The sequence below is a fragment of the Mustelus asterias genome, chromosome 24, assembly GCF_964213995.1.
Source record: "Mustelus asterias chromosome 24, sMusAst1.hap1.1, whole genome shotgun sequence".
Taxonomy (NCBI): Eukaryota; Metazoa; Chordata; class Chondrichthyes; order Carcharhiniformes; family Triakidae; genus Mustelus; species Mustelus asterias.
The window spans coordinates 56,373,774-56,397,201 of record NC_135824.1 but is presented as its reverse complement, the minus strand read 5'-3'; the positions used below and the strand labels follow the sequence as shown (position 1 = coordinate 56,397,201).

Here is a 23,428-nt window from a genome sequence, read left to right as displayed (position 1 = left end):
GATTGGCCATGCTAAATTGTCCCTTAGTGTCCAAAGGTGTGTAGGTTAGGTGGATTGGCCATGCTAAATTGTCCCTTAGTGTCCAAAGATGTGCCGGTTAGATGGATTGGCCATGGTAAATTGTCCCTTAGTGTCCAAAGATGTGTGTGTTAGGTGGATTGGCCATGCTAAATTTCCTCTTAGTGCCCAAAGATGTGCAGGTTAGGTGGATTGGACATGCTAAATTACCCCTTAGTGTCCAAAGATGTGCAGGTTAGGTGGATTGGCCATGAAAAATTCTCCCTTAGTATCCAAAGATGTGCGAGTTTGGTAGATTGGCCGTGCTAAATTGACCCTAATGTCAGGGGGATTAGCAGGGTAAATACGTGTGGTTATGGGAATAGGGCCTAGGCGGGATTGTGATCGGTGCAGACTCGATGGGCCGAATGGCTTCCTTCTGCATTGAAGGGGTTCTATTCCATTCTAGGACAGGCACGGCCCTTGTTAGGACCCCTACGCTGCCCCAATAATTTGCCTGAGCCTCAAACTCAGTCAACTTTGCCCCGCCCCACCGAACTGCACCAGCCTGGCTCACTTGCCCATCACCCAGTCCTGTACCCTCACTGAGTGTGGTTGCCAATTAGTGCTTCTGCAGGCACCCAATAATCTGGGATGGATTTGGGCTCAGAGGTGAAGGGACTGCGTCGGCCTCCCTGTGTCGGGTAGATTTTCGATCCTCAGTGTGCGGGGTACACCCCCCCGGGATGGTTGAAGGGTCAGCTGCGAGGGTCCCGAGCTGCTGACCTCGAGCCCCAGCTCAGCGGAGGGCAGGTTTAGATTATTGGTGTGATTATTCTCTTGATACGCGCGGATGGACGGGCGGGGCTTCCGGCTGCTGCCCCACCTCCACCGTTCAGTGGTCACCTGGTGTGGATGTCATGCCGACGGAACATGGAGAAACATCCCGGCCGGCAGCCTTGGCTACGGTACATGCGGATGTTCATGCACTGCAGGTCAGGCATGGCATCGATCTCGGCAAAAAGCGCTCGGTCGCGGCACGGGGTGGGTGCCCCATCCTTGCTGTCGAAGTCTTGCAGCGTTGCTAAGATGCTCTGGCGATTCGCTTGGCTGACATCCCCTCTGACGTTCAACACAGCCGAGATGTGGATCTTACTGTGGGGGGAACGGGGAAACGAAAGGTAGAATTTTATTACCCAGCTCAGTGTCGCAGTGAGCACGGCTACCTCACAGCACCAGGGACCAGGGTTCGATTCATTAACTTTATTTATCAGTGCCACAAGTAGGCGTACATTCAACGCTGCAATGAAGTTACTGCGAAAATCCCCTAGTCGCCACACTCCTGTTCGGGTAACACTGAGGGAGAATTTAGCATGGCCAATGCACCCTAACCTGCACGTCTTTCGGACTGTGGGAGGAAACCGGAGCGCCCGGAGGAAACCCACGCAGACACGGGGAGAACGTGCAGACTCCGCAGTGACCCAAGCCGGGAATCGAACCACCCTGGAGTTCGTCCCAGTTACAGTGAAGGAATGGCCGATATATTTCCAAGTCAGGATGGTGAGTGGCTCGGAGGGGGAGGCTGCGGGTGGTGTGTGTTATCAGCATCAGTCCCCCAAAGAGTGTAAATGGCAACTTCTGTCTTGTCTCCCTGGCTCTGGCCACTGACAGGAAATTTTGGGATTTATTTTGGGATCGGATTAAGCACAGCTGCTTTGCAGTGGTTTCCTTGGTTACGGGATTGCAGTTAACATTGAGGAGCCTCGCGTGATTGGATATTCGGTGTCACCAAGAGGCGTGCCATATTCTCATTGGCTTGCGTATTTGAACTCCTGTCCTCTGGAGTATTAGCCTGGGGCCTTGGGATTACCCATCCAGTGTTCCCATCACTATTGCCCCTTAGGTTCCATGGAAACCTACAGAATACTAAAAGGCCGGGATAGGGTGGACGTGGGGAAGATGTTTCCATTAGTTGGAGAGACTGGGATCCGAGTAAAGGGACCAAAGGACCATAAGACATAGGAGCAGAATGAGGCCACTCGGCCCATCGGGTTTGCTCCGCCATTCAGTCATGCCTGATATTTTTCTCATCCCCATTCTCCTGCCTTTTCCCCATAACCCCTGATCCCCTTATTGATCAAGAACCTATCTATCTCTGTCTTAAAGACACTCAATGACTTGGCCTCCTCTGCGGTAAAGAGTTCCACAGATTCGCCACCCTCTAGCTGAAGAAATTCCTCCTCATCTCAGTTTTAAAGGATCGTCCCTTTAGCCTGAGGTTGTGCCTTTAGAGGGACGACCCTTTAGAACCGAGATGAGGAGGAATTTCTTCAGCCAGAGGGTGGCGAATCTGTGGAATTCGTTGCCACAGAGGAGGCCGGGTCATTGAGTGTCTTTAAGACAGAGATAGACAGGTTCTTGATTGGTAAGGAGATCAAAGCTTACGGGGAGAAGGCGGGAGAATGGGGTTGAGAAACATATCAGCCATGGCGGAGCAGACTCGATGGGCCGAATGGCCTAATTGTGATGACTTCAGCCAGGCTAATGAGGTTGGCTTGCTGGAGAATGAGCTACCTGATGAGTCCTAATTGATTGGTTAAATCAGGGAGCCTCATGCTCCCAATTTAAAGCAGGTGTAAGAACATAAGAAATAGGAGCAGGAGTAGGCCATCTAGCCCCTCGAGCCTGCCCCGCCATTCAATAAGATCATGGCTGATCTGAAGTGGATCAGTTCCACTTACCCGCCTGATCCCTATAACCCCTAATTCCCTTACCGATCAGGAATCCATCTATCCGTGATTTAAACATATTCAACGAGGTAGCCTCCACCACTTCTGTGGGCAGAGAATTCCAGAGATTCACCCCCCTCTGAGAGAAGAAGTTCCTCCTCAACTCTGTCCTAAACTGACCCCCCTTTATTTTGAGGCTGTGCCCTCTAGTTCTAGCTTCCTTTCTAAGTGGAAAGAATCTCTCCATCTCTACCCTATCCAGCCCCTTCATTATCTTATAGGTCTCTATAAGATCCCCCCTCAGCCTTCTAAATTCCAACGAGTACAAACCCAATCTGCTCAGTCTCTCCTCATAATCAACACCCCTCATCTCTGGTATCAACCTGATGAACCTTCTCTGCACTCCCTCCAAGGCCAATATATCCTTCCGCATATAAGGGGACCAATACTGCACACAGTATTCCAGCTGCGGCCTCACCAATGCCCTGTACAGATGCAGCAAGACATCTCTGCTTTCATATTCTATCCCCCTTGCGATATAGGCCAACATCCCATTTGCCTTCTTGATCACCTGTTGCACCTGCAGACTGGGTTTTTGCGTCTCATGCACAAGGTGTGTCAGACCCCCGGCCTGCATTCAGCAGGGGAGCAACTGGAGAGCTGGCTGTGTACAGATGTATGGTGTAGATAAAGTAACTTGGTGACGGGACTTTCGCCTCCGTGGAGTTATAACACTAATTCCGCCCCTATATCTTTTGATCTGATGGATGGCGGAATGTGGCATGAGAGTAGGAGTGGGCTGTGACGCCTTCAAGGGCCGAATATCCTGTGGAAAGCACAGGAAATCGTATTGAGCAAGCGACGATCCCACGGGGAGGAAGGGGAGGGGAGGAGGGGGGGGGTAGGAATTGCTTCCTATCTCGCCTTCAAACAGACCCTGTGAAGAATGTCTCCCTCAGGACGGCGAACGCACTCAATGATGTTGTGTAAAGAACTGGAATGGGAACGTTATGGGGCTTGGTTTCTCTCACAAAGATTGGCGTTTGTATCTCATCGCTGCCCAGCGTGGGCCAAGCTTGGGGGGGGCGGGCAGGAAGTGCTCCAGATTCCACTTCCTGTGCGCTAGGCCTTGCCAGCGTCTTGTTTCCTGCGCTTGGCTATAAGTAGGGTTTCAAATTCAAACAGGAAAATGAAAACTCTTGTCGCAATTCATCAACGGGTGACATCTGGAACATCAGGATGCCAAATAGTCGGGAAAGAGATCCGCAAAAAAATAACAAAAAAACCCCCCCCCCCCAGGCCAATAGATAGCACTAGGCCCGGACAGACGCCCCTGGCGACACACTGTCCCCTTGCCAAAAAGGAATGCAAGGGAATATTTTTATTTTTACATTTGTTCCTTAAGGTCAGGCTTGGAATGTGCTCGGGGCGGGGGTGGGTTACTGAAGTTCAGGAAAATAGTGCAAGTTTGGAGCAGTGAATCCGATTGTTTGCGCGTTGTCCAGGCTGGAGGACGAATATCTCGAGCAAAGTGGACGAATATTGTCCAGCCTTTGTGTGGATACCAATTTCGACTGTGGGGGGGGGGGGGGGCGGCACGGTGGCACAGTGGGTTAGCACGGCTGTCTCACGCCGCCAGGGACCTGGGTTCGATTCCCGGCCTCGGGTCATTGTCTGTGCGGAGTTTGCACATTCTCCCCGTGTCTGCGTGGGTTCGATTCCCGGCTTGGGTTACTGTCTCCCCCGTGTCTGCGGCGGGGTTTCCTCCGGGTGCTCCGGTTTCCTCACACAGTCCGAAGACGTGCTGGTTAGGTGGTTTGACCTTTCCTCATAAGATAAGCCCCTTCATCTCAGGAATCAGTCAATTTTGAACCCTCATAGAATAGTGCAGATGAGGCCATTCAGTCCATCGCATCTGCGCCGATTCTCTGACATCATCCCAGGTTCTATCCTCATAACCCCAATTATTTGACCTGCCAACCAGCACACCTTTGGACATGATGTGGAGATACTGGCATTGGACCGGGGTGGGCACAATAAGAAGTGTCCACTCACCAGATGAAGGAGCAGCGCTCCGAAAGCTCGTGATTCCAAATAAACCTGTTGGACTTTAACCTGGTGTTGTGAGACTTCTTACTGTGCCCATCTTTGGACACTAAGGGGCAATTTAGCATGGCCAATCCATCTAACCTACACATCGTTGGACACTAAGGGGCAATTTAGCATGGCCAATCCACCTAACCTGTACATCTTTGGACACTAAGGGGCAATTTAGCATGGCCAATACACCTAACCTACACATCGTTGGACACTAAGGGGCAATTTAGCATGGCCAATACACCTAACCTACACATCGTTGGACACTAAGGGGCAATTTACCATGGCCAATACACCTAACCTACACATCATTGGACACTAAGGGGCAATTTAGCATGGCCAATACACCTAACCTACACATCATTGGACACTAAGGGGCAATTTAGCATGGCCAATTCACCTAACCTACACATCATTGGACACTAAGGGGCAATTTACCATGGCCAATTCACCTAACCTAAACATCTTTGGACACTATGGGGCAATTTAGCTTGGCCAATCCACCTAACTTACATATCTTTGGATTGTGGGAGGAAACCGGAGCACCCGGAGGAAACTCACACGGGCACGGGGAAAAGAGGGCGGCACGGTGGCACAGTGGTTAGCACTGCTGCTTCACAGCACCAGGGACCCAGGTTCAATTCCGCCCTTGGATCACTGTGCAGAATCTGATCGAAAGATGTGTAGATTGGGTGGATTGGCCATGCTAAATTGCCCCTTAGTGTCAGGGGGATTAGTAGAGTAAATGTGTGGGATTATGGGGATTGGGCCTGGGCGGGTTTGTTGTCGGTGCTGACTCGATGGGCCGAATGGCCTCTCGATGGACTGAATGGCCTCCTTCTGCACTGTCGGGATTCTATGATTCTATGATTCTAAATCCAGCCCTATGACAGTTGAATATTTGATAAGAATTTCCCCAGGGAGTGTCTGGGATGAGGGCTGGGCTGCAAGTGACCCGTTCAGGCCATAGCAACCCTCCTTAGCGACAGGGATCTGGGGAGGAGCCACAGGGGGCGGCAGCTCTGTGAAGGGGCTCCCCTCTCCCACCCCTTCCCGCCACCCCGATTGCCTGGCCTCCATTTCTGAGGTCAAAGAGGTTGACGAGAGGGTGCCGCCATTTTGTTTTTGTAGTGCTCTCTCTCTCTCTTACCTACCCTCCGTGGCAACCCATCATGCCTTTCAAGCCTAAAGCTGATTGGCCGTCCAACTTCAAGAGCCAGTCTGACTGCCCTTCATTGGCTGGCGAACCCGTCTCGAGGCGACCAATTAAATCAGAGTTGCGACTGAATCCACCCCCTCTTCCCCCCCTGTCGCTCTTCCCCTCTTCCACAGGAGCGGTGTGGGACTCCACCCCTCCGCCCTCCCGGAATGTTCTGGACCTCTGTGTCGCACGCCAGAGAGAACTTCCTGACCTGGGCGTTGGAATCAAAGGGAGAGCTTTGCTGCTTTCCCTTTGAAACATTTGCCTTGAGAAAGTTCCGGAAACTGAACACCATAAGACCATAAGACATAGGAGCAGAATGAGGCCACTCGGCCCATCGAGTCTGCTCCGCCATTCAATCATGGCTGATATTTTTCTCATCCCCATTCTCCTGCCTTTTCCCCATAACCCCTGATCCTCTTGTTAATCAAGAACCTATCTATCTCTGTCTTAAAGACACTCAATGACCCGGCCTCCACAGCCTTCTGCGGCAAAGAGTTCCACAGATTCACCACTCTCTGGCTGAAGAAATTCCTCCTCATCTCTGTTTTAAAGGATCGTCCTTTAGCCTGAGGTTGTGCCCTCTGGTTCTAGTTCTTCCTACTAGTGGAAACATCCTCTCCACGTCCACTCTATCCAGGCCTCGCAGTATCCTGTAAGTTTCAATAAGATCCCCCCCTCATCCTTCTAAACTCCAACTGGAACAGACCCCAGAGTCCTCAACCGTTCATCATGCGACAAGCTCTTTGTTCCAGGGATCATTCTTGTGAACCTCCTCTGGACCCTTTCCAAGGCCGGTACATCCTTCCTTAGATATGGGGCCCAAAATTGCTCACAATACTCCAAATGGAGTCTGGCCAGAGCCTTATACAACCTCAGAAATACATCCCTGCTCTTGTATCCTAGCCCTCTCGACATGAATGCTAACATTGCATTTGCCTTCCTAACTGCAGACCAGGTGACATTAAGGAAGACAGATTATGATTTGAATGGGTGTAAATTGAGAGAGGTGGATACTCAGCGAGACCTTGGTGTCCTTGTGCATCAGTCGCTGAAAGTAAGCGTGCAGGTACAGCAGGCAGTAAAGAAGACAATTGGTATGTTGACCTTCATAGTGAGAGGATTTGAGTATAGGGATAGGGATGAGTTGCTGCAATTGTACAGGGCGTTGGTGAGGCCACACCTGGAGTATTGTGTGCAGTTTTGGTCTCCTTATCTGAGGAAGGATGTCCTTGCTATAGAGGGAGCGCAGCGAAGGTTTACCAGGCTGATTCCTGGGATGGCAGGTCTGTCATATGAGGGAGAGGCTAAATTGGTTAGGATTATATTCACTGGAGTTCAGAAGAGTGAGAGGGGATCTCATAGAAACTTATAAAATTCTAACAGGGTTAGACAGGGTAGATTCAGAAAGAATGTTCCCAATGGTGGGGGGAGTCCAGATCTAGAGGTCATAGTTTGAGGATAAGGGGTAAACCTTTTAGGACGGCACGGTAGCACAGTGGTTAGCACTGCTGCTTCACAGCTCCAGGGTCCCGGATTCGATTCCCAGCTCGGGTCACTGTCTGTGTGGAGTTTGCACATTCTCCTCGTGTCTGCGTGGGTTTCCTCCGGGTGCTCCGGTTTCCTCCCACATCCAAAGATGTGCAGGTTAGGTTGATTGGCCAGGTTAAAAATTGCCCCTTAGAATCCTGGGATGCGTAGATTAGTGGGTAAATATGTGGGGGTAGGGCCTGGGTGGGATTGTGGTCGGTGCAGACTCGATGGGCCGAATGGCCTCCTTCTGCACTGTAGGGTTTCTATGATTTCTATGATGACTGAGGTGAGGAGAAATTTCTTCACCCAGAGGGTGGTGAATGTGTGGAATTCACTCCCACAGAAAGTAGTTGAGGCCAAAACGTTGTGTGATTTCAAGAAGGAATTAGATATAGCTATTGGGGCTCAAGGAGTCAAGGGATATGGGGGGGGAAAGGGGGAATCAGGATATTGAATTCAATGATCAGCCATGATCAAAATGAATGGGCGGACTGGACTTGAAGGGCCGAATGGCCTCCTCCTGTTCCTATTTTCAATGTCAACCTCCAAATGTTGACCTTTTCCATCTGTCTCGTGTCATGGGAAACCATGGCCGGTGAGGAGATCAGGGAAACAGGGAAACGGTGGAAGGGGTGGGGCTTGCAGGTAGGGAGGGGTTTAACTCACCGAACATCTGGATAACTGTCCACCAAGGCAGCAACTTCCATTTGGATGGAGCTGGTGTCCTTCAGCTTGATGATCTCTGCCAGGCTTTCGATGGCTGAATCCAGCCAGGATGCGGTGGAATTCTGGAGTAAAGGGAGAAAGAACGGAAGGAAGGAGAAATTAGGACAGGACGGAATAAATTCTTGAGCCCACGAAGTTGGGCACATGATTTTGTCAGCCTCGAGGGGCCCATCCCAGGCTCCAGTGGTGTGGACAGGTTTGGTCTCATGGCTAAACGAAGAATATTAAATTGCATTTATAAAGGGGTTATAATGGGCAGCGCGGTGGCACAGTGGTTAGCACGACTGCCTCACAGCGCCAGGGACCCAGGTTCGATTCCCGGCTTGGGTGACTGTCTGTGTGGAGTTTGCACATTCTCCTCGTGTCTGCGTGGGTTTCCTCCGGGTGCTCCGGTTTCCTCCCACGCTCGGTTAATGTTTAAGAGCTTATTTATTAGTGTCACAAGTAGGCTTACATTAACACTGCAATGAAGTTACTGTGAAAATCCCCTAGTCACCACACTCCAGCGCCTGTTCGTGTACACTGAGGGAGAATTTAGCACGGCCAGTGAACCTAACCAGCACGTCTATCAGACTGTGGGAGGAAGCCGGAGCACCCGGAGGAAACCCACGCCGACACGGGGAGAATGCAAACTCCACACAGACAGTGACCCGAGGCCAGGAATCGAATCTGGGTCCCTGGTGCTGTGAGACAGCACTATGCCACCCCCTTCTTGCCGTGTCTGCGTGGGTTTCCTCCGGGTGCTCTGGTTTCCTCCCACAGTCCAAAGATGTGCGGGTTAGTTGGATTGGCCGTGCTAAATTGTCCCTTAGTGTCCAAAGATGTGTAGGTTAGGTGGATTGGCCATGCTAAATTGCCCCTTAGTGTCCAATGATGTGCAGATTAGGTGGATTGGCCATGCTAAATTGCCCCTTAGTGTCCAATGATGTGCAGATTAGGTGGATTGGCCATGCGAAATTGCCCCTTAGTGTCCAAAGATGTGCAGGTTAGGTGGATTGGCCATGCTAAATTGCCCCTTAGTGTCCAAAGATGTGCAGGTTAGGTGGATTGGCCATGCTAAATTGCCCCTTAATGTCCAAGATGTGTAGGTTAGCAGGGTAAATAAGTGGGGTTATGGGGATATATCCTAGGTGGGATGATGTCGGAGCGTCCGTGCAGACTCGATGGGCCGAATAGCCTCATCTGCACTGCAAGGATTCTATTGTATTTTATAAGGGTTCAGAATCGAGTGATTCTTGGGATGTAGGGGCTTATGTTATGAGGAAAAGTTGAGTGTATTTAAGACAGAGATAGACAGGTTCTTGATTGGTCAGGGGATCAAAGGGGGAAAAGGTGGGAGAATGGGATTGAGACACATAGCAGCCATGGCAGAGCAGAGCTGATGGGCCGAATGGCCTAATTCTGCTCTGATATCTGATGGTCTAAAGGTTGGATCATAGAAAATAGGAGCAGGAAGAGGCCATTCGGCCCTCCGAGGCTGCCCCACCGTTCATCATGGTCATGGTGGATCATGGTGGATATCCTGATATAGGAACATAGGATCAGGAGTTTATGGGAGTTTCGAAGAATGAAGGATGATCTTATTGAAACAAAGGAAGATTCCAGGGTGGGGGCGCTCCACAGGGTGGATGCTGGGAGGATGTGTCATCTCGTGAGGGATCTAGAACTCAGGATAGTTTATGATAAGGGGTCTCCCTTTTAACTTGAGGGTGAAGGGAATTACCATTTCCCAGGGGGTGGTTGGTGTGTGGAATTCTCTCCCCCAGAGAGGAGTGGGGGGGTGCTGTAGGTGACTAAATATATTTAAGGTTCGACAGATTCTCGAAGGTTATAGGGGGATGAGGCCACATCATGATCATATCAAATCATGGGGCAGGTTCAAGGGGCCATATGGTCACCTCATAGAATCATTGAATCCTTACAATGCAGAATGAGGCCATTCGGCCCATCGAGCCAGCACTGGCAGCAATCCTACCCAGGTCCTATTCCCTTAACCCCACGTATTTACCCTGCCAACCTGCACATCTTTAAACACTAAGGGACAATTTAGCGTGGCCAATCCACCTAACCTGAACATCTTTGGACACTAAGGGGCTATTTAGCATGGCCAATCCACCTAGCCTGCTCATCTTTGGCCACTGAGGGGCAATTTAGCATGGCCAATCCACCTAACCTGCACATTTTTGGCCACTGAGGGGCAATTTAGCATGGCCAATCCACCTAGCCTGCTCATCTTTGGCCACTGAGGGGCAATTTAGCATGGCCAATCCACCTAACCTGCACATCTTTGGACACTAAGGGGCAATTTAGCATGGCCAATCCACCTAACCTGCACATCTTTGGACACTAAGGGGCAATTTAGCATGGCCAATCCCTCTAACCCGCACATCTTTGAACTGTGGGAGGAAACCGGAGCACCCGGAAGAAACCCACGCCGACACGGGGAGAATGTGCAGACTCCACACCGACAGTGACCCAAGCCGGGAATCGAACCCGGTTCCCTGGCACTGTGAGGCAGCAGTGCTAACCACTGTGCCACCATGCCGCGTCCTTTTTATTCAAGGAATAGATTCCTATTCCAATATTTCTGTGGTCGCTGTTTTGAGATAAGGAGAGATCCAAACGTAACTCGCCGCCCGCTCTGATAACGCGTTCAAACCAACGGGGAACTCACCAGACTTTCGAACAGCTCTTTCAGACTGGTGCCTTCAGCAGTCAGACGCTCTGCCACGTTCCTCCGCATCTCGCTCGAGTTGCAGGTTATCCGCACTTGGAGCACGGCTCTGAGATACTCGGTGACCATGTGCCTGTGAACGGCGTTTACCAACTCCTGCGACAAAAAGCAAAGGATTATTCCTGTCCTCACCTCACCTTGGTGAAGGTGGAAGCAGTAAGAAGTCTCACAACACCAGGTTAAACTCCAACAGGTTTATTTGGCAGCTGATGCGCGATTAATTCACTCGGGAGGCTGGATCGTACCCGGGAAATAAAGGCTTTTATTAGCAACAAGAATAGAGCACACTGCTTAACAATACAATCCCAGACTAAAGGTCACTAGGAAGTGCAGTGACCTTTATACTCCTACAGGAAGGCGGAGCCAACCGGAGTGTACCACAGAACAATACCAACAGGTGGAACACCCCAACCCTAACCCCAACAGTAACAAGAGTAACATATGTACAAGTACCCATAGTGGTAACCATCTATGGTTCAGTACCCATAGTGGTAACCATCTATGGTTCACCACAGTAGCAAATACCATTAGCTTTCGGAGCGCTGCTCCTTCGTCAGATGGAGTGGAAATCTGCTCTCAAACAGTGCACAGAGACACAAAATCAAGTTACAGAATACTGATTAGAATGCGAATCCCTACAGCCAGCCAGGTCTTAAAGATACAGACAATGTGGGTGGAGGGAGCATTAAGCACAGGTTAAAGAGATGTGTATTGTCTCCAGACAGGATAGCCTGCAAGTCCAGGAGGCAAGCTGTGGGGGTTACTGATAATGTGACATAAATCCAACATCCCAGTTTAGGCCGTCCTCATGTGTGCGGAACTTGGCTATCAGTTTCTGCTCAGCGACTCTGCGCTGTTGTGTGTCGTGAAGGCCGCCTTGGAGAACGCTTACCCGAAGATCAGAGGCTGAATGCCCGTGACTGCTGAAGTGCTACCCCACAGGAAGAGAATGGGCATTCAGCCTCGGATCTTCAGGTAAGCGTTCTCCAAGGCGGCCTTCACGACACACAACAGCGCAGAGTCGCTGAGCAGAAACTGATAGCCAAGTTCCGCACACATGAGGACGGCCTAAACTGGGATGTTGGATTTATGTCACATCATCAGTAACCCCCACAGCTTGCCTCCTGGGCTTTGCAGAATCTCACTAGCTGTCCTGTCTGGAGACAATACACATCTCTTTAACCTGTGCTTAATGCTCCCTCCACCCACATTGTCTGTACCTTTAAGACCTGGCTGGTTGTAGAGATTCGCATTCTAATCAGTATTCTGTAACTTGATTTTGTGTCTCTGTGCCTTGTTTGAGAGCAGATTTCCACTCCATCTGACGAAGGAGCAGCGCTCCGAAAGCTAATGGTATTTGCTACCAAATAAATCTGTTGGACTTTAACCTGGTGTTGTTAAAACTCTTACTGTGTTCACCCCAGTCCAACGCCGGCATCTCCACATCATGAAGGCGGAAGCTCAGAGGGTTCAAATCAGCGCTGCGCTACCCGTTCATTCAGTACGAGTTCGGGAATGTTAAAGGAGCCTCACACTGTCAGAACTGTGTACACAGTGAGGCTGTACACAGTGAGACTGTACACAGTGAGACTGTACACAGTGAGCCTGCACACACAGTGACTGTACACAGCGAGGGTGTACACAGCGAGGCTTGTACACAGTGAGACTGTACACAGTGAGACTGTACACAGTGAGACTGTATACAGTGAGGGTGTACACAGCAAGGGTGTACACAGCGAGGCTTGTACACAGTCAGGCTGTACACAGTGAGACTGTACACAGTAAGGCTGTACACAGTAAGCCTGTACACAGTGAGACTGTACACAGTAAGGCTGAACACAGTAAGCCTGTACACAGTGAGACTGTACACAGTGAGATTGTACACAGTGAGACTGTACACAGTGAAATTGTGCACAGTGAGACTGTACACAGTGAGACTATACACAGTGAGACTGTACACAGTGAGCCTGTACACAGTGAAATTGTGCACAGTGAGACTGTACACAGTGAGGCTGTACACAGTGAGACTGTACACAGTGAGACTGTACACAGTGAAATTGTGCACAGTGAGACTGTACACAGTGAGACTATACACAGTGAGACTGTACACAGTGAGCCTGTACACAGTGAGGCTGTACACAGTGAGGCTGTACACAGTGAGGCTGTACACAGTGAGGCTGTACACAGTAAGGCTGAACACAGTAAGCCTGTACACAGTGAGACTGTACACAGTGAGATTGTACACAGTGAGACTGTACACAGTGAAATTGTGCACAGTGAGACTGTACACAGTGAGACTATACACAGTGAGACTGTACACAGTGAGCCTGTACACAGTGAGGCTGTACACAGTGAGGCTGTACACAGTGAGGCTGTACACAGTAAGCCTGTACACAGTGAGACTGTACACAGTAAGCCTGGGCACAGTGAGACTGTACACAGTAAGCCTGTACACAGTGAGACTGTACACAGTAAGCCTGTACACAGTAAGCCTGTACACAGTGAGACTGTACACAGTGAGACTGTACACAGTAAGCCTGTACACAGTGAGACTGTACACAGTAAGCCTGTACACAGTAAGCCTGTACACAGTGAGACTGTACACAGTGAGACTGTACACAGTAAGCCTGTACACAGTGAGACTGTACACAGTGAGACTGTACACAGTGAGACTGTACACAGTAAGCCTGTACACAGTGAGACTGTACACAGTAAGCCTGTACACAGTGAGACTGTACACAGTAAGCCTGTACACAGTGAGACTGTACACAGTAAGCCTGTACACAGTGAGACTGTACACAGCAAGCCTGTACACAGTAAGCCTGTACACAATAAGCCCGTGATGCGCGATTAATGCACTCGGGAGGCTGGATCGTACCCGGGAAATAAAGGCTTTTATTAGTAACAAGAATGGAGCATACTGCATAACAATACAATCCCAGACTAAAGGGTCACCAGGCAGTGCAGTGACCTTTATACTCCTATAGGTAGGCGGAGCCAACCGGAGTGTACCACAGAACAATACCAACAGGTGGAACACCCCAACCCTAACCCCAACAGTAACAAGAGTAACATATGTACAAGTACCCATAGTGCTAACCATCTATGGTTCAGTACCCATAGTGGTAACCATCTATGGTTCACCACATTCGCCCCTCCTTTAAGAACAAAGGCCGGTGGGGCAAAAAAACAGTACGAACTGTCCATATATTCACAAGTTCAGTCGTAACGGAGGGCCGCACCGTCTCTGCGACCTCGTCAACACTGGCGGTAGCGCCGGTTCTGGTGACCGTGATGACCCTCTCTCCAAGGCGGTGTCCAGTGACTCCTCCAGTTCCTCACGGACGGGTGGAACACGAGGTGGCGACAATCTCCTGGACTCAGGAACGCCCCGAGGTGGCGACAATCTCCTGGACTCAGGAACGCCCCGAGGTGGCGACAATCTCCTGGACTCAGGCAAGCTGTACACGGGAGTAAGAGGATTAAGTGGTGGTCCCGATACTGCCCGCGCCGTGTCAGGAGGGGAGATAAAGGGCAAGGGGTCCCTAACCAGGGGTGCGGGAGCGACGGGGGTTTCCAGGTCCCCTGCAGGCGCCAGATCTCTAATAGAGACCGTGTCCTCTCGCCCATCAGGATATGCTACATAGGTATATTGAGGGTTGGCGTGGAGGAGATGGACCTGTTCAACCAAAGGGTCGGACTTGCGGGTCCTAACATGCCGCCGCAGGAGGACAGGTCCTGAGTACATCAACCAAGACGGCAGTGAGGTCCCAGAGGAAGACTTCCTAGGGAAGGTAAACATCCGTTCATGTGGGGTAGCGTTGGTTGCCGTACACAGGAGGGACCGGATTGAATGGAGCGCATCAGAAAGTACCTCTTGCCAACGGGAGACTGGAAGACCCTTAGACCTCAACGCCAGTAAGACAGCCTTCCAGACTGTAGCGTTTTCTCTTTCGACCTGCCCGTTACCCCTGGGGTTGTAACTCGTAGTCCTACTTGAGGCAATCCCTTTTGAGAGCAGGTATTGCCTCAAGTCGTCACTCATAAACGACGAACCCCTATCACTGTGGATATAACTGGGGTAACCAAACAGGGTGAAAAGATCCCGCAAGGCTTTGATAACCGTGGCAGCGGTCATGTCTGAACAGGGAATGGCAAAAGGGAATCGGGAGTACTCGTCAATCACGTTGAGGAAGTACACATTCCGATCTGTCGAAGGAAGGGGGCCCTTGAAATCGACACTCAGTCTTTCAAAAGGGCGAGTGGCCTGAATGAGGTGTGCCCTGTCAGGTTGGTAGAAGTGCGGCTTGCATTCATCACATACCTGGCAGCTTCGAGTTATCGACCTGACATCCTCTAAGGAGTAGGGTAGATTCCGGGCCTTTACAAAATGGAAGAGCCGAGTGATCCCCGGATGGCAGAGATCATTGTGGAGGGCCTGTAGCCGGTCCTCCTGCACACTGGCACATGTTCCACGCAACAGGGCATCTGAGGGCTCATTGAGCTACCCCGGACGGTACATGATATCATAGTTGTAGGTGGAGAGTTCGATTCTCCACCTCAAGATTTTATCATTTTTGATCTTACCCCTTAACGTGTTGTTGAACATGAACGCCACGGACCGCTGGTCCGTGAGCAGGGTGAATCGTTTTCCAGCCAAGTAATGGCGCCAATGCCGGACGGCCTCCACAATGGCCTGAGCCTCTTTTTCCACAGCGGAGTGCCGAATTTCAGGGCCTTGGAGGGTGCGAGAGAAAAAGGCGACGGGCCTGCCCGCCTGGTTAAGTGTGGCGGCCAGGGCGAAATCAGATGCATCACTCTCCACCTGGAAGGGGATGGACTCATCGACAGCGTGCATCGTGGCTTTCGCGATGTCGGCTTTTATCCCTTCAAAGGCTAAGCGAGCCTCTGCTGCCAGGGGAAAAGAGGTAGACTTTATGAGCGGACGGGCTTTGTCCGCATAATTGGGAACTCACTGTGCGTAATACAAAAAGAAGCCTCAGCATCTTCTCAGCGCTTTGACGCTAGTGGGTAGGGGAAGTTCAAGGAGGGGACGCATACAGTCTGGATCAGGGCCAAGGACCCCGTTTTCCACCACGTATCCGAGAATTGCTAAGCGGCGCTTGCTGAATACACACTTCTCCCTGTTATAGGTCAGATTTAGGCGAGACGCAGTGCGTAAAACCTTTAGGAGGTTGGCATCGTGGTCCTGCTGGTCATGGCCGCAGATAGTGACGTTGTCCAGGTACGGGAAGGTAGCCCGTAGCCCGTTTTGGTCCACCATTCGGTCTATTGCACGCTGGAAGACCAAGACCTCATTAGTGACGCCAAAGGGGACCCTTAAGAAGTGGTAGAGACGACCATCCGCCTCAAAGGCCGTATAATTTCGGTCCTCTGGGCGAATGGGGAGCTGGTGGTAGGCTGACTTCAAGTCGATGGTGGAGAACACCCGGTACTGCGCAATCTGGTTGACCATGTCAGATATGCGCGGGAGAGGGTACGCGTCCAGCTGCGTGTATCTATTAATGGTCTGACTATAGTCTATGACCATCCGGGGCTTGTCTCCAGTCTTAACCACCACGACTTGTGCTCTCCATGGGCTAGTGCTAGGTTGAATGATCCCTTCCCTGAGGAGCCGCTGAACCTTAGAGCGAATAAAGATCCGATCCTCAGCGCTGTAACGCCTGCTCTTAGTTGCGATAGGCTTGCAGCCTGGCACGAGATTCTCAAATAAAGATGGTGGGGTGATTCTGAGTGTCGAGAGACTGCATGTGGAGCACGCTGGGCAATTTGGAGGCTGCTGTTCTCCCACTGAAAGTGGAGGGAGTGGCCCATCGTACTGCAGGGTCACACTCCTCAGGTGGACCATAAAGTCTAGTCCCAGGAGTATCGGAGCGCAAAGGTGCGGTAACACGAGGAGCCTGAAGTTCTCATAAACTGTGCCCCGCACCGTTAGAGTTACCACGCAGCTCCCAAGAACGGTAACAGATCGGGACCTCGACGCCATAGAAATTGTCTGTCTGACAGTCTGTACTCGGAGACCGCACCGTTTCACGGTGTCAGGATGAATGAAACTCTCCGTGCTCCCGCTGTCAAACAGACAATGTATCAGGCGTCCATTTACCTCTATGTCCATCATGGACTTGTCGAGTCTGTGAGGCTTGGCCTGGTCCAGGATGATTGACGCCACCGTTGAGTCTTGAGTGCAACTGCAGGCAGCTGAGATGGTCGATGATGATGACCCCTGCTGGTCGTCTGCGGTCGGTGTCGACCAAAATGGCTGCGCCCATGTATCGCACGTGGTCGATGGCGTTGAAAGTGGCGGCACTCGCAGGTCACACGTGTATTGCGTCGTCGTCGTCAGGAATGGCGGCGCTCGTGAATCGCACGTGGTTGAAGACCACGACGAAGCCGGAGACGAGGAGACAGATCCTGGAGAGTCACACGCAGCACTGCTTGGCTTCGAAGGTGGTTTAGCTTGGCACACTTTAGCATAGTGCCCTTTCTTCCCACACGCGGAGCAAAATACCGTTCTGGCCGGACATCGCTGCCGAGGGTGTTTTGCCAATCCACAGAAATAGCACCGCGGGCCTCCCGGAGCCGCCGCCGCCGTCAGGTCCGAGGTTGAAAGCACGATCGCGTAGTTCCTAGGAGCCACTGGGTAGAGTTTAGTCGGTGGCTGTGCTTGCCTCGATGTTCCCATGTGGTCGGTGGGGTAAGTTTCAAGACTTCTGGAGGCCGTTTAGATCGCATCAGCCAATTCCACCGTCTTAGCTAGGTCTAAGTTACCTTGCTCTAGCAGCCGCAGGCGGATATAGGATGAGCCGATTCCCGCCACGAACGCATCTCGGATCAAATCGTTAGTATACTGGGTCGCCGACACTGGCTTGCAATTGCAGGCTCTGGCTAGCTGCTGAAGTTCGCGCAGGTACTGTCCCGTCGTTTCGCCGGGCTGCCGCCGTCGAGTGGCTCGTAGGTGCCGAGCACGAATCTCGTTTGGCGGTTTGTTGTACAGCTTCTTAAGTAGTTCGATGGCCCCTTTGTAGTCTTGGGCATCACGGATTGTTGAATATACAGTGTCGCTTACCCTTGCGTGGAAGACCCGCAATCTATCGGTGTCGTTTTGAACTGCTGTTGAGGCGTCGATATAATCCTGGAAACACTTCAACCAATGGTCGAAAGTGTTCGACGCTCCAGCGGCACGCGGATCTAAGGTAAGCCAATCAGGTTTTAACATTTGCTCCATGGTTTTTTTTTTCAACCAAAATTGTTACTAATAAAATTGATGCGCGATTAAATCACTCGGGAGGCTGGATCGTATCCGGGAAATAAAGGCTTTTATTAGTAACAAGAATGGAGCATACTGCTTAACAATACAATCCCAGACTAAAGGGTCACCAGGCAGTGCAGTGACCTTTATACTCCTACAGGTAGGCGGAGCCAACCAGAGTGTACCACAGAACAATACCAACAGGTGGAACACCCCAACCCTAACCCCAACAGTGACAACAGTAACATATGTACAAGTACCCATAGTGATAACCATCTATGGTTCAGTACCCATTGTGGTAACCATCTATGGTTCACCACAGCCTGTACACAGTGAGACTGTACACAGTAAGCCTGTACACTGTAAGCCTGTACACTGTAAGCCTGTACACAGTAAGCCTGTACACTGTAAGCCTGTACACAGTAAGCCTGTACGCAGCGAGACTGTACACAGTAAGCCTGTACACAGCGAGACTGTACACAGTAAGCCTGTAGACAGTAAGCCTGTACACAGTGAGACTGTACACAGTAAGCCTGTAGACAGTAAGCCTGTACACAGTGAGACTGTACACAGTAAGCCTGTACACAGTAAGCCTGTACGCAGCGAGACTGTACACAGTAAGCCTGTACACAGTAAGCCTGTACACAGCGAGACTGTACACAGTAAGCCTGTACACAGTAAGCCTGTACACAGTAAGCCTGTACACTGTAAGCCTGTACACAGTAAGCCTGTACGCAGCGAGACTGTACACAGTAAGCCTGTACACAGCGAGACTGTACACAGTAAGCCTGTAGACAGTAAGCCTGTACACAGTGAGACTGTACACAGTAAGCCTGTAGACAGTAAGCCTGTACACAGTGAGACTGTACACAGTAAGATTGTACACAGTGAGACTGTACACAGCGAGACTGTACACAGTAAGCCTGTACACAGTAAGCCTGTACACAGCGAGACTGTACACAGTAAGCCTGTACACAGCGAGACTGTACACAGTAAGCCTGTACACAGTAAGCCTGTACACAGCGAGACTGTACACAGCGAGACTGTACACAGTAAGCCTGTACACAGTAAGCCTGTACACTGTAAGCCTGTACACTGTAAGCCTGTACGCAGTGAGACTGTCAATTGATGTCAGTTGATGGCAGGCAATCGGGAGCAGGATCCCGGGCTAACCTCCCCCTCCCTAATCAAGCTGTCTGAAGGCCGAGCGGGTGAGGTTTTGGGGTCAGACTCTACCTGGTAGGGTGGAGTCTTCATTTTCCGGAACTGGTTGAAGTTCTGCTTGAGGATGGCGAGGGTGCTGTCGAAACTCTCCGAGCTTTGCAACCATTTCTTCTTCAGCAGCTTGGAGACGTTTGGCTGGAAATGAGGAGCAGAGACGTTAGGCCCAGGGGGCTTATAAAGACATCCTGAGAGCCGGGGACAATGGCACAGAGAGCTTTCCTCCCCGGGTCAGGCAATCGCTATAAATATCCAATCTCTCTGCCGATCATTCCCAACAGGAATTGCCTCCTGGCACCTCACGCCATTCTTAGAGTTATAGACGTTTACAGCATGGAAACAGGCCATTCGGCCCAACTTGTCCATGCAGGCAATTGGGACTAGCTTAGGGGTTAAAAGAAAAAGGGCAGCATGGACAAGTTGAGCTGAAGGGCCTGTTTCCATGCTGTAACCCTCTATGAGCCCAGTTTTTACCAATTGCCTCCGTTTGGCCCATATCCCTCTATACCCATCGTACCCATGTAACTGTCTAAATGCTTTTTAAAAGACGAAATTGTACCCGCCTCTAATATTACCTCTGGCAGCTTGTTCCAGACACTCACCACCCTCTGTGTGAAAAAATTGCCCCTCTGGACACTTTTGTATCTCTCCCCTCTCACCTTAAACCTATGCCCTCTAGTTTTAGACTCCCCTACCTTTGGGAAAAGATATTGACTATCTAGCTGATCCGTGCCCCTCATTATTTTATAGACCTCTATAAGATCACCCCTCAGCCTCCTATGGTCCAGAGAAAAAAGTCCCAGTCTATCCAACCTCTCCTAATAACTCAAACCATCAAGCCCCGGTAGCATCCTGGTAAATCTTTTCTGGACTCTTTCTAGTTTAATAATATCCTTTCTATAATAGGGTGACCAGAACAGTACACAGTATTCCAAGTGTGGCCTTACCAATGTCTTGTACAACTTCAATGAGACTGTGAGAGCTGTGGGACTGAACAAGTCAAACAGGGCAGCACGGTGGCACAGTGGGTAAGCACTGCTGCCTCACAGCACCAGGGACCCGGGTTCAATTCTGGCCTCGCGTCACTGTCTGTGCGGAGTCTGCACGTTCTCCCCGTGTCTGCGTGGGTTTCTTCCGGGTGCTCCGGTTTCCTCCCACAGTCCAAAGATCTGTGGATTAGGTGGATTGGCCATGCTAAATTGCCCCTCAGTGTCAGGGAGACTAGCTAGGGTAAATGCATGGGGTTATGGGAATAGGGCCTGGGTGGGATTGTAGTCGGTGCAGACTCGATGGGCCGAATGGCCTCCTTCTGCACCGTAGGGATTCTATGATCTATGATTTATGAGTGCTCCGGTTTCCTCCCACAGTCCAAAGATGTGCGGGTTAGGTGGATTGGACGTGCTAAATTGCCCTTTAGTGTCAGGGGATTAGCAGGGTAAATATGTGGGGTTACAGGAATCGGGCCTGGGTGGGATTGTTGTCAGTGTAGACTCGATGGGCCGAATGGCCTTCCTCTGCACTGTAGGGATTTTATGATATAAATAGGGGATAGCTGGGACACTGGGTTGTTGGGGGGGGGGGGGGTGGGGAGAGCTGTGTGAGTGAGCAAGGCGATGTGAATGGGAGTTAGCTGGGACCCTGGGTTGTTGGGGGGGGGGGGGGGGGAGAGCTGTGTGAGTGAGCAAGGCGATGTGAATGGGAGTTAGCTGGGACCCTGGGTTGTTGGGGGGGGGGGGGGTGGGGAGAGCTGTGTGAGTGAGCAAGGCGATGTGAATGGGAGTTAGCTGGGACCCTGGGTTGTTGGGGGCGGGGGGGGAGAGCTGTGTGAGTGAGCAAGGCGATGTGAATGGGGGTTAGCTGGGACCCTGGGTTGTTGCGGGGGGGGGGGGGGGGGGAGAGCTGTGTGAGTGAGCAAGGCGATGTGAATGGGAGTTAGCTGGGACCCTGGGTTGTTGGGGGGGGGGGGGGGTGGGGAGAGCTGTGTGAGTGAGCAAGGCGATGTGAATGGGGGTTAGCTGGGACCCTGGGTTGTGGCGACACCAATGATAATGCGCCTTTGAGTCACAACTTGGGGCAGTGACTGGGCAGTCGCCTGAAATGTGCCGAAGACTTGGGGCGGCACGGTAGCACAGTGGTTAGCACCACTGCTTCACAGTGCCAGGGACCTGGGTTCGATTCCCGGCTCGGGTCACTGTCTGTGTGGAGTTTGCACATCCTCCCCGTGTCTGCGTGTGTTTCCTCCGGGTGCTCCGGTTTCCTCCCACAGTCCAAAGATGAGCGGGCTAGGTTGATTGGCCATGCTAAAAATTGCCCCTTAGTGTCCTGAGATGCGTAGGTCAGCGGGATTAGTGGGTAAATATATAGGGATATGGGGGTAGGGCCTGGGTGGGATTGTGGTCGGTGCAGACTCGATGGGCCGAATGGCCTCTTTCTGTACTGTAGGGTTTCTATGATTTCTATGATTTCTACGACCGGGTTCCCACCTTGAGCTCCTCAAACAGCTTCTCCATCAGCAGTTTGTTGCCTCCTCTGATAACTCGGTCCAGAGAAACCATCGCCTTCTTCTTCCCCTCTTCACCGCCACTTGAGACCTTCTGCGCTAGACGCTCAATGTAATCTCTGCAAAAGCAAATCCATGGCAGAGTTAGGGGAGGGTGAGCAGAGGGACAGGGGTAGAGAGTTTATCATCCTGTGCCTTCGTTACATTCCAACCTGTAGCTCCTAGTTATCTGGCAGAGAGGAACTGCCTTGTGTCTACTGTAGAGTAGGAATCCTGCGGAGAGTAGCCCACCTCCCGACTCCCCAAAGCCTGTCCACCATCTACAAGGCACAAGTCAGGAGTGTGATGGAATACTCCCCACTTGCCTGGATGGGTGCAGCTCCAACAACACTCAAGAAGCTCGACACCATCCAGGATAAAACATCCCCTTTGACTGGCACCACAACCACAAACATTCACTCCCTCCACCCCCGACAGTAGCAGTGTGTACCATTTACAAGATGATGTGGAGATGCCAGCGTTGGACTGGGGTGGGCACAGTAAGAAGTCTCACAACACTAGGTTGAGGTCCAACAGGTTTATTTGGAATCAGTGGTTAGCACTGCTGCCTCACAGCGCCAGGGACCCGTGTTCGACTCCCGCCTCGGGTCACTGTCTGTGTGGAGTTTGCATGTTCTCCCCGTGTCTGCGTGGGCTTCCTCCGGGTGCTCCGGTTTCCTCCCACACTCCGAGAGATGTGCAGGTTAGGTGGATTGGCCGTGTTAAGTTGCTCCTTAGTGTCCAAAGATGTGAGGGTTAGGTAGATTTTCCATGGTTTAATTGTCCCGGGACTAGCAGGGTAAATATGTGGGGTTAGGGCTTGGGTGGGATTGTTGTCAGTGCAGGCTCGATGGGCTGAATGGCCTCTTCCTGCACTGTCGGGATTCTATGGTTCTGTGAAATTCCTCTTGTATCTCTCATCCAAAACCTTAAATCTGTCTCCTTGAGTCCTTGTACCATCAGCCAATGGGAACATTGTTTCTTTCTCCACTTTATCCAATCTGTCTTAATCTTGGACGCCTCGATCGAATTTCTCCTCAACTTCCTTCGGTCCAAGGAGGACAGGGTGGCGCAGTGGGTTAGCACAGCGCTGCCTCACAGCGCCAGGGACCCGGGTTCGATTCCCGACTTGGGTCACTGTCTGTGTGGAGTTTGCACATTCTCCCTGTGTCTGCGTGGGTTTCTTCCAGCTGCTCTGGTTTTCTCCCACAGTCCGAAAGATGTGCGGGTTAGGTGGATTGGCCGTGTTAAATTGACCCTAAGTGTCAGGGGGATTAGCAAGGTAAATGTGTGGGGCTACGGGAATTGGGCTTGTGTGGGATTGTGGTTGATGCAGACTCTATGGGGCAATTTAGCATGGCCAATCCATCTAACCTATACA

General features: G+C 51.3%; 1 protein-coding gene across 1 annotated transcript in view; it reads right to left on the bottom strand.

The window, feature by feature from the left end:
* Window positions 1-777: 777 nt before the first annotated feature.
* The window catches only part of LOC144511105 (exocyst complex component 3-like protein 2), a 64,414-nt gene continuing 41,763 nt past the window's right edge, over window positions 778-23,428 (bottom strand). The window contains exons 8-12 of the mRNA XM_078241081.1: window positions 21,992-22,127; window positions 19,524-19,646; window positions 10,958-11,113; window positions 8,224-8,345; window positions 778-1,152 (exon numbers count right to left, since the gene is read on the bottom strand). Of these exons, the coding sequence (XP_078097207.1) occupies window positions 900-1,152; window positions 8,224-8,345; window positions 10,958-11,113; window positions 19,524-19,646; window positions 21,992-22,127 (790 nt within the window). The 3' untranslated portion in view covers window positions 778-899. The remainder of the gene's footprint in view (window positions 1,153-8,223; window positions 8,346-10,957; window positions 11,114-19,523; window positions 19,647-21,991; window positions 22,128-23,428) is intronic.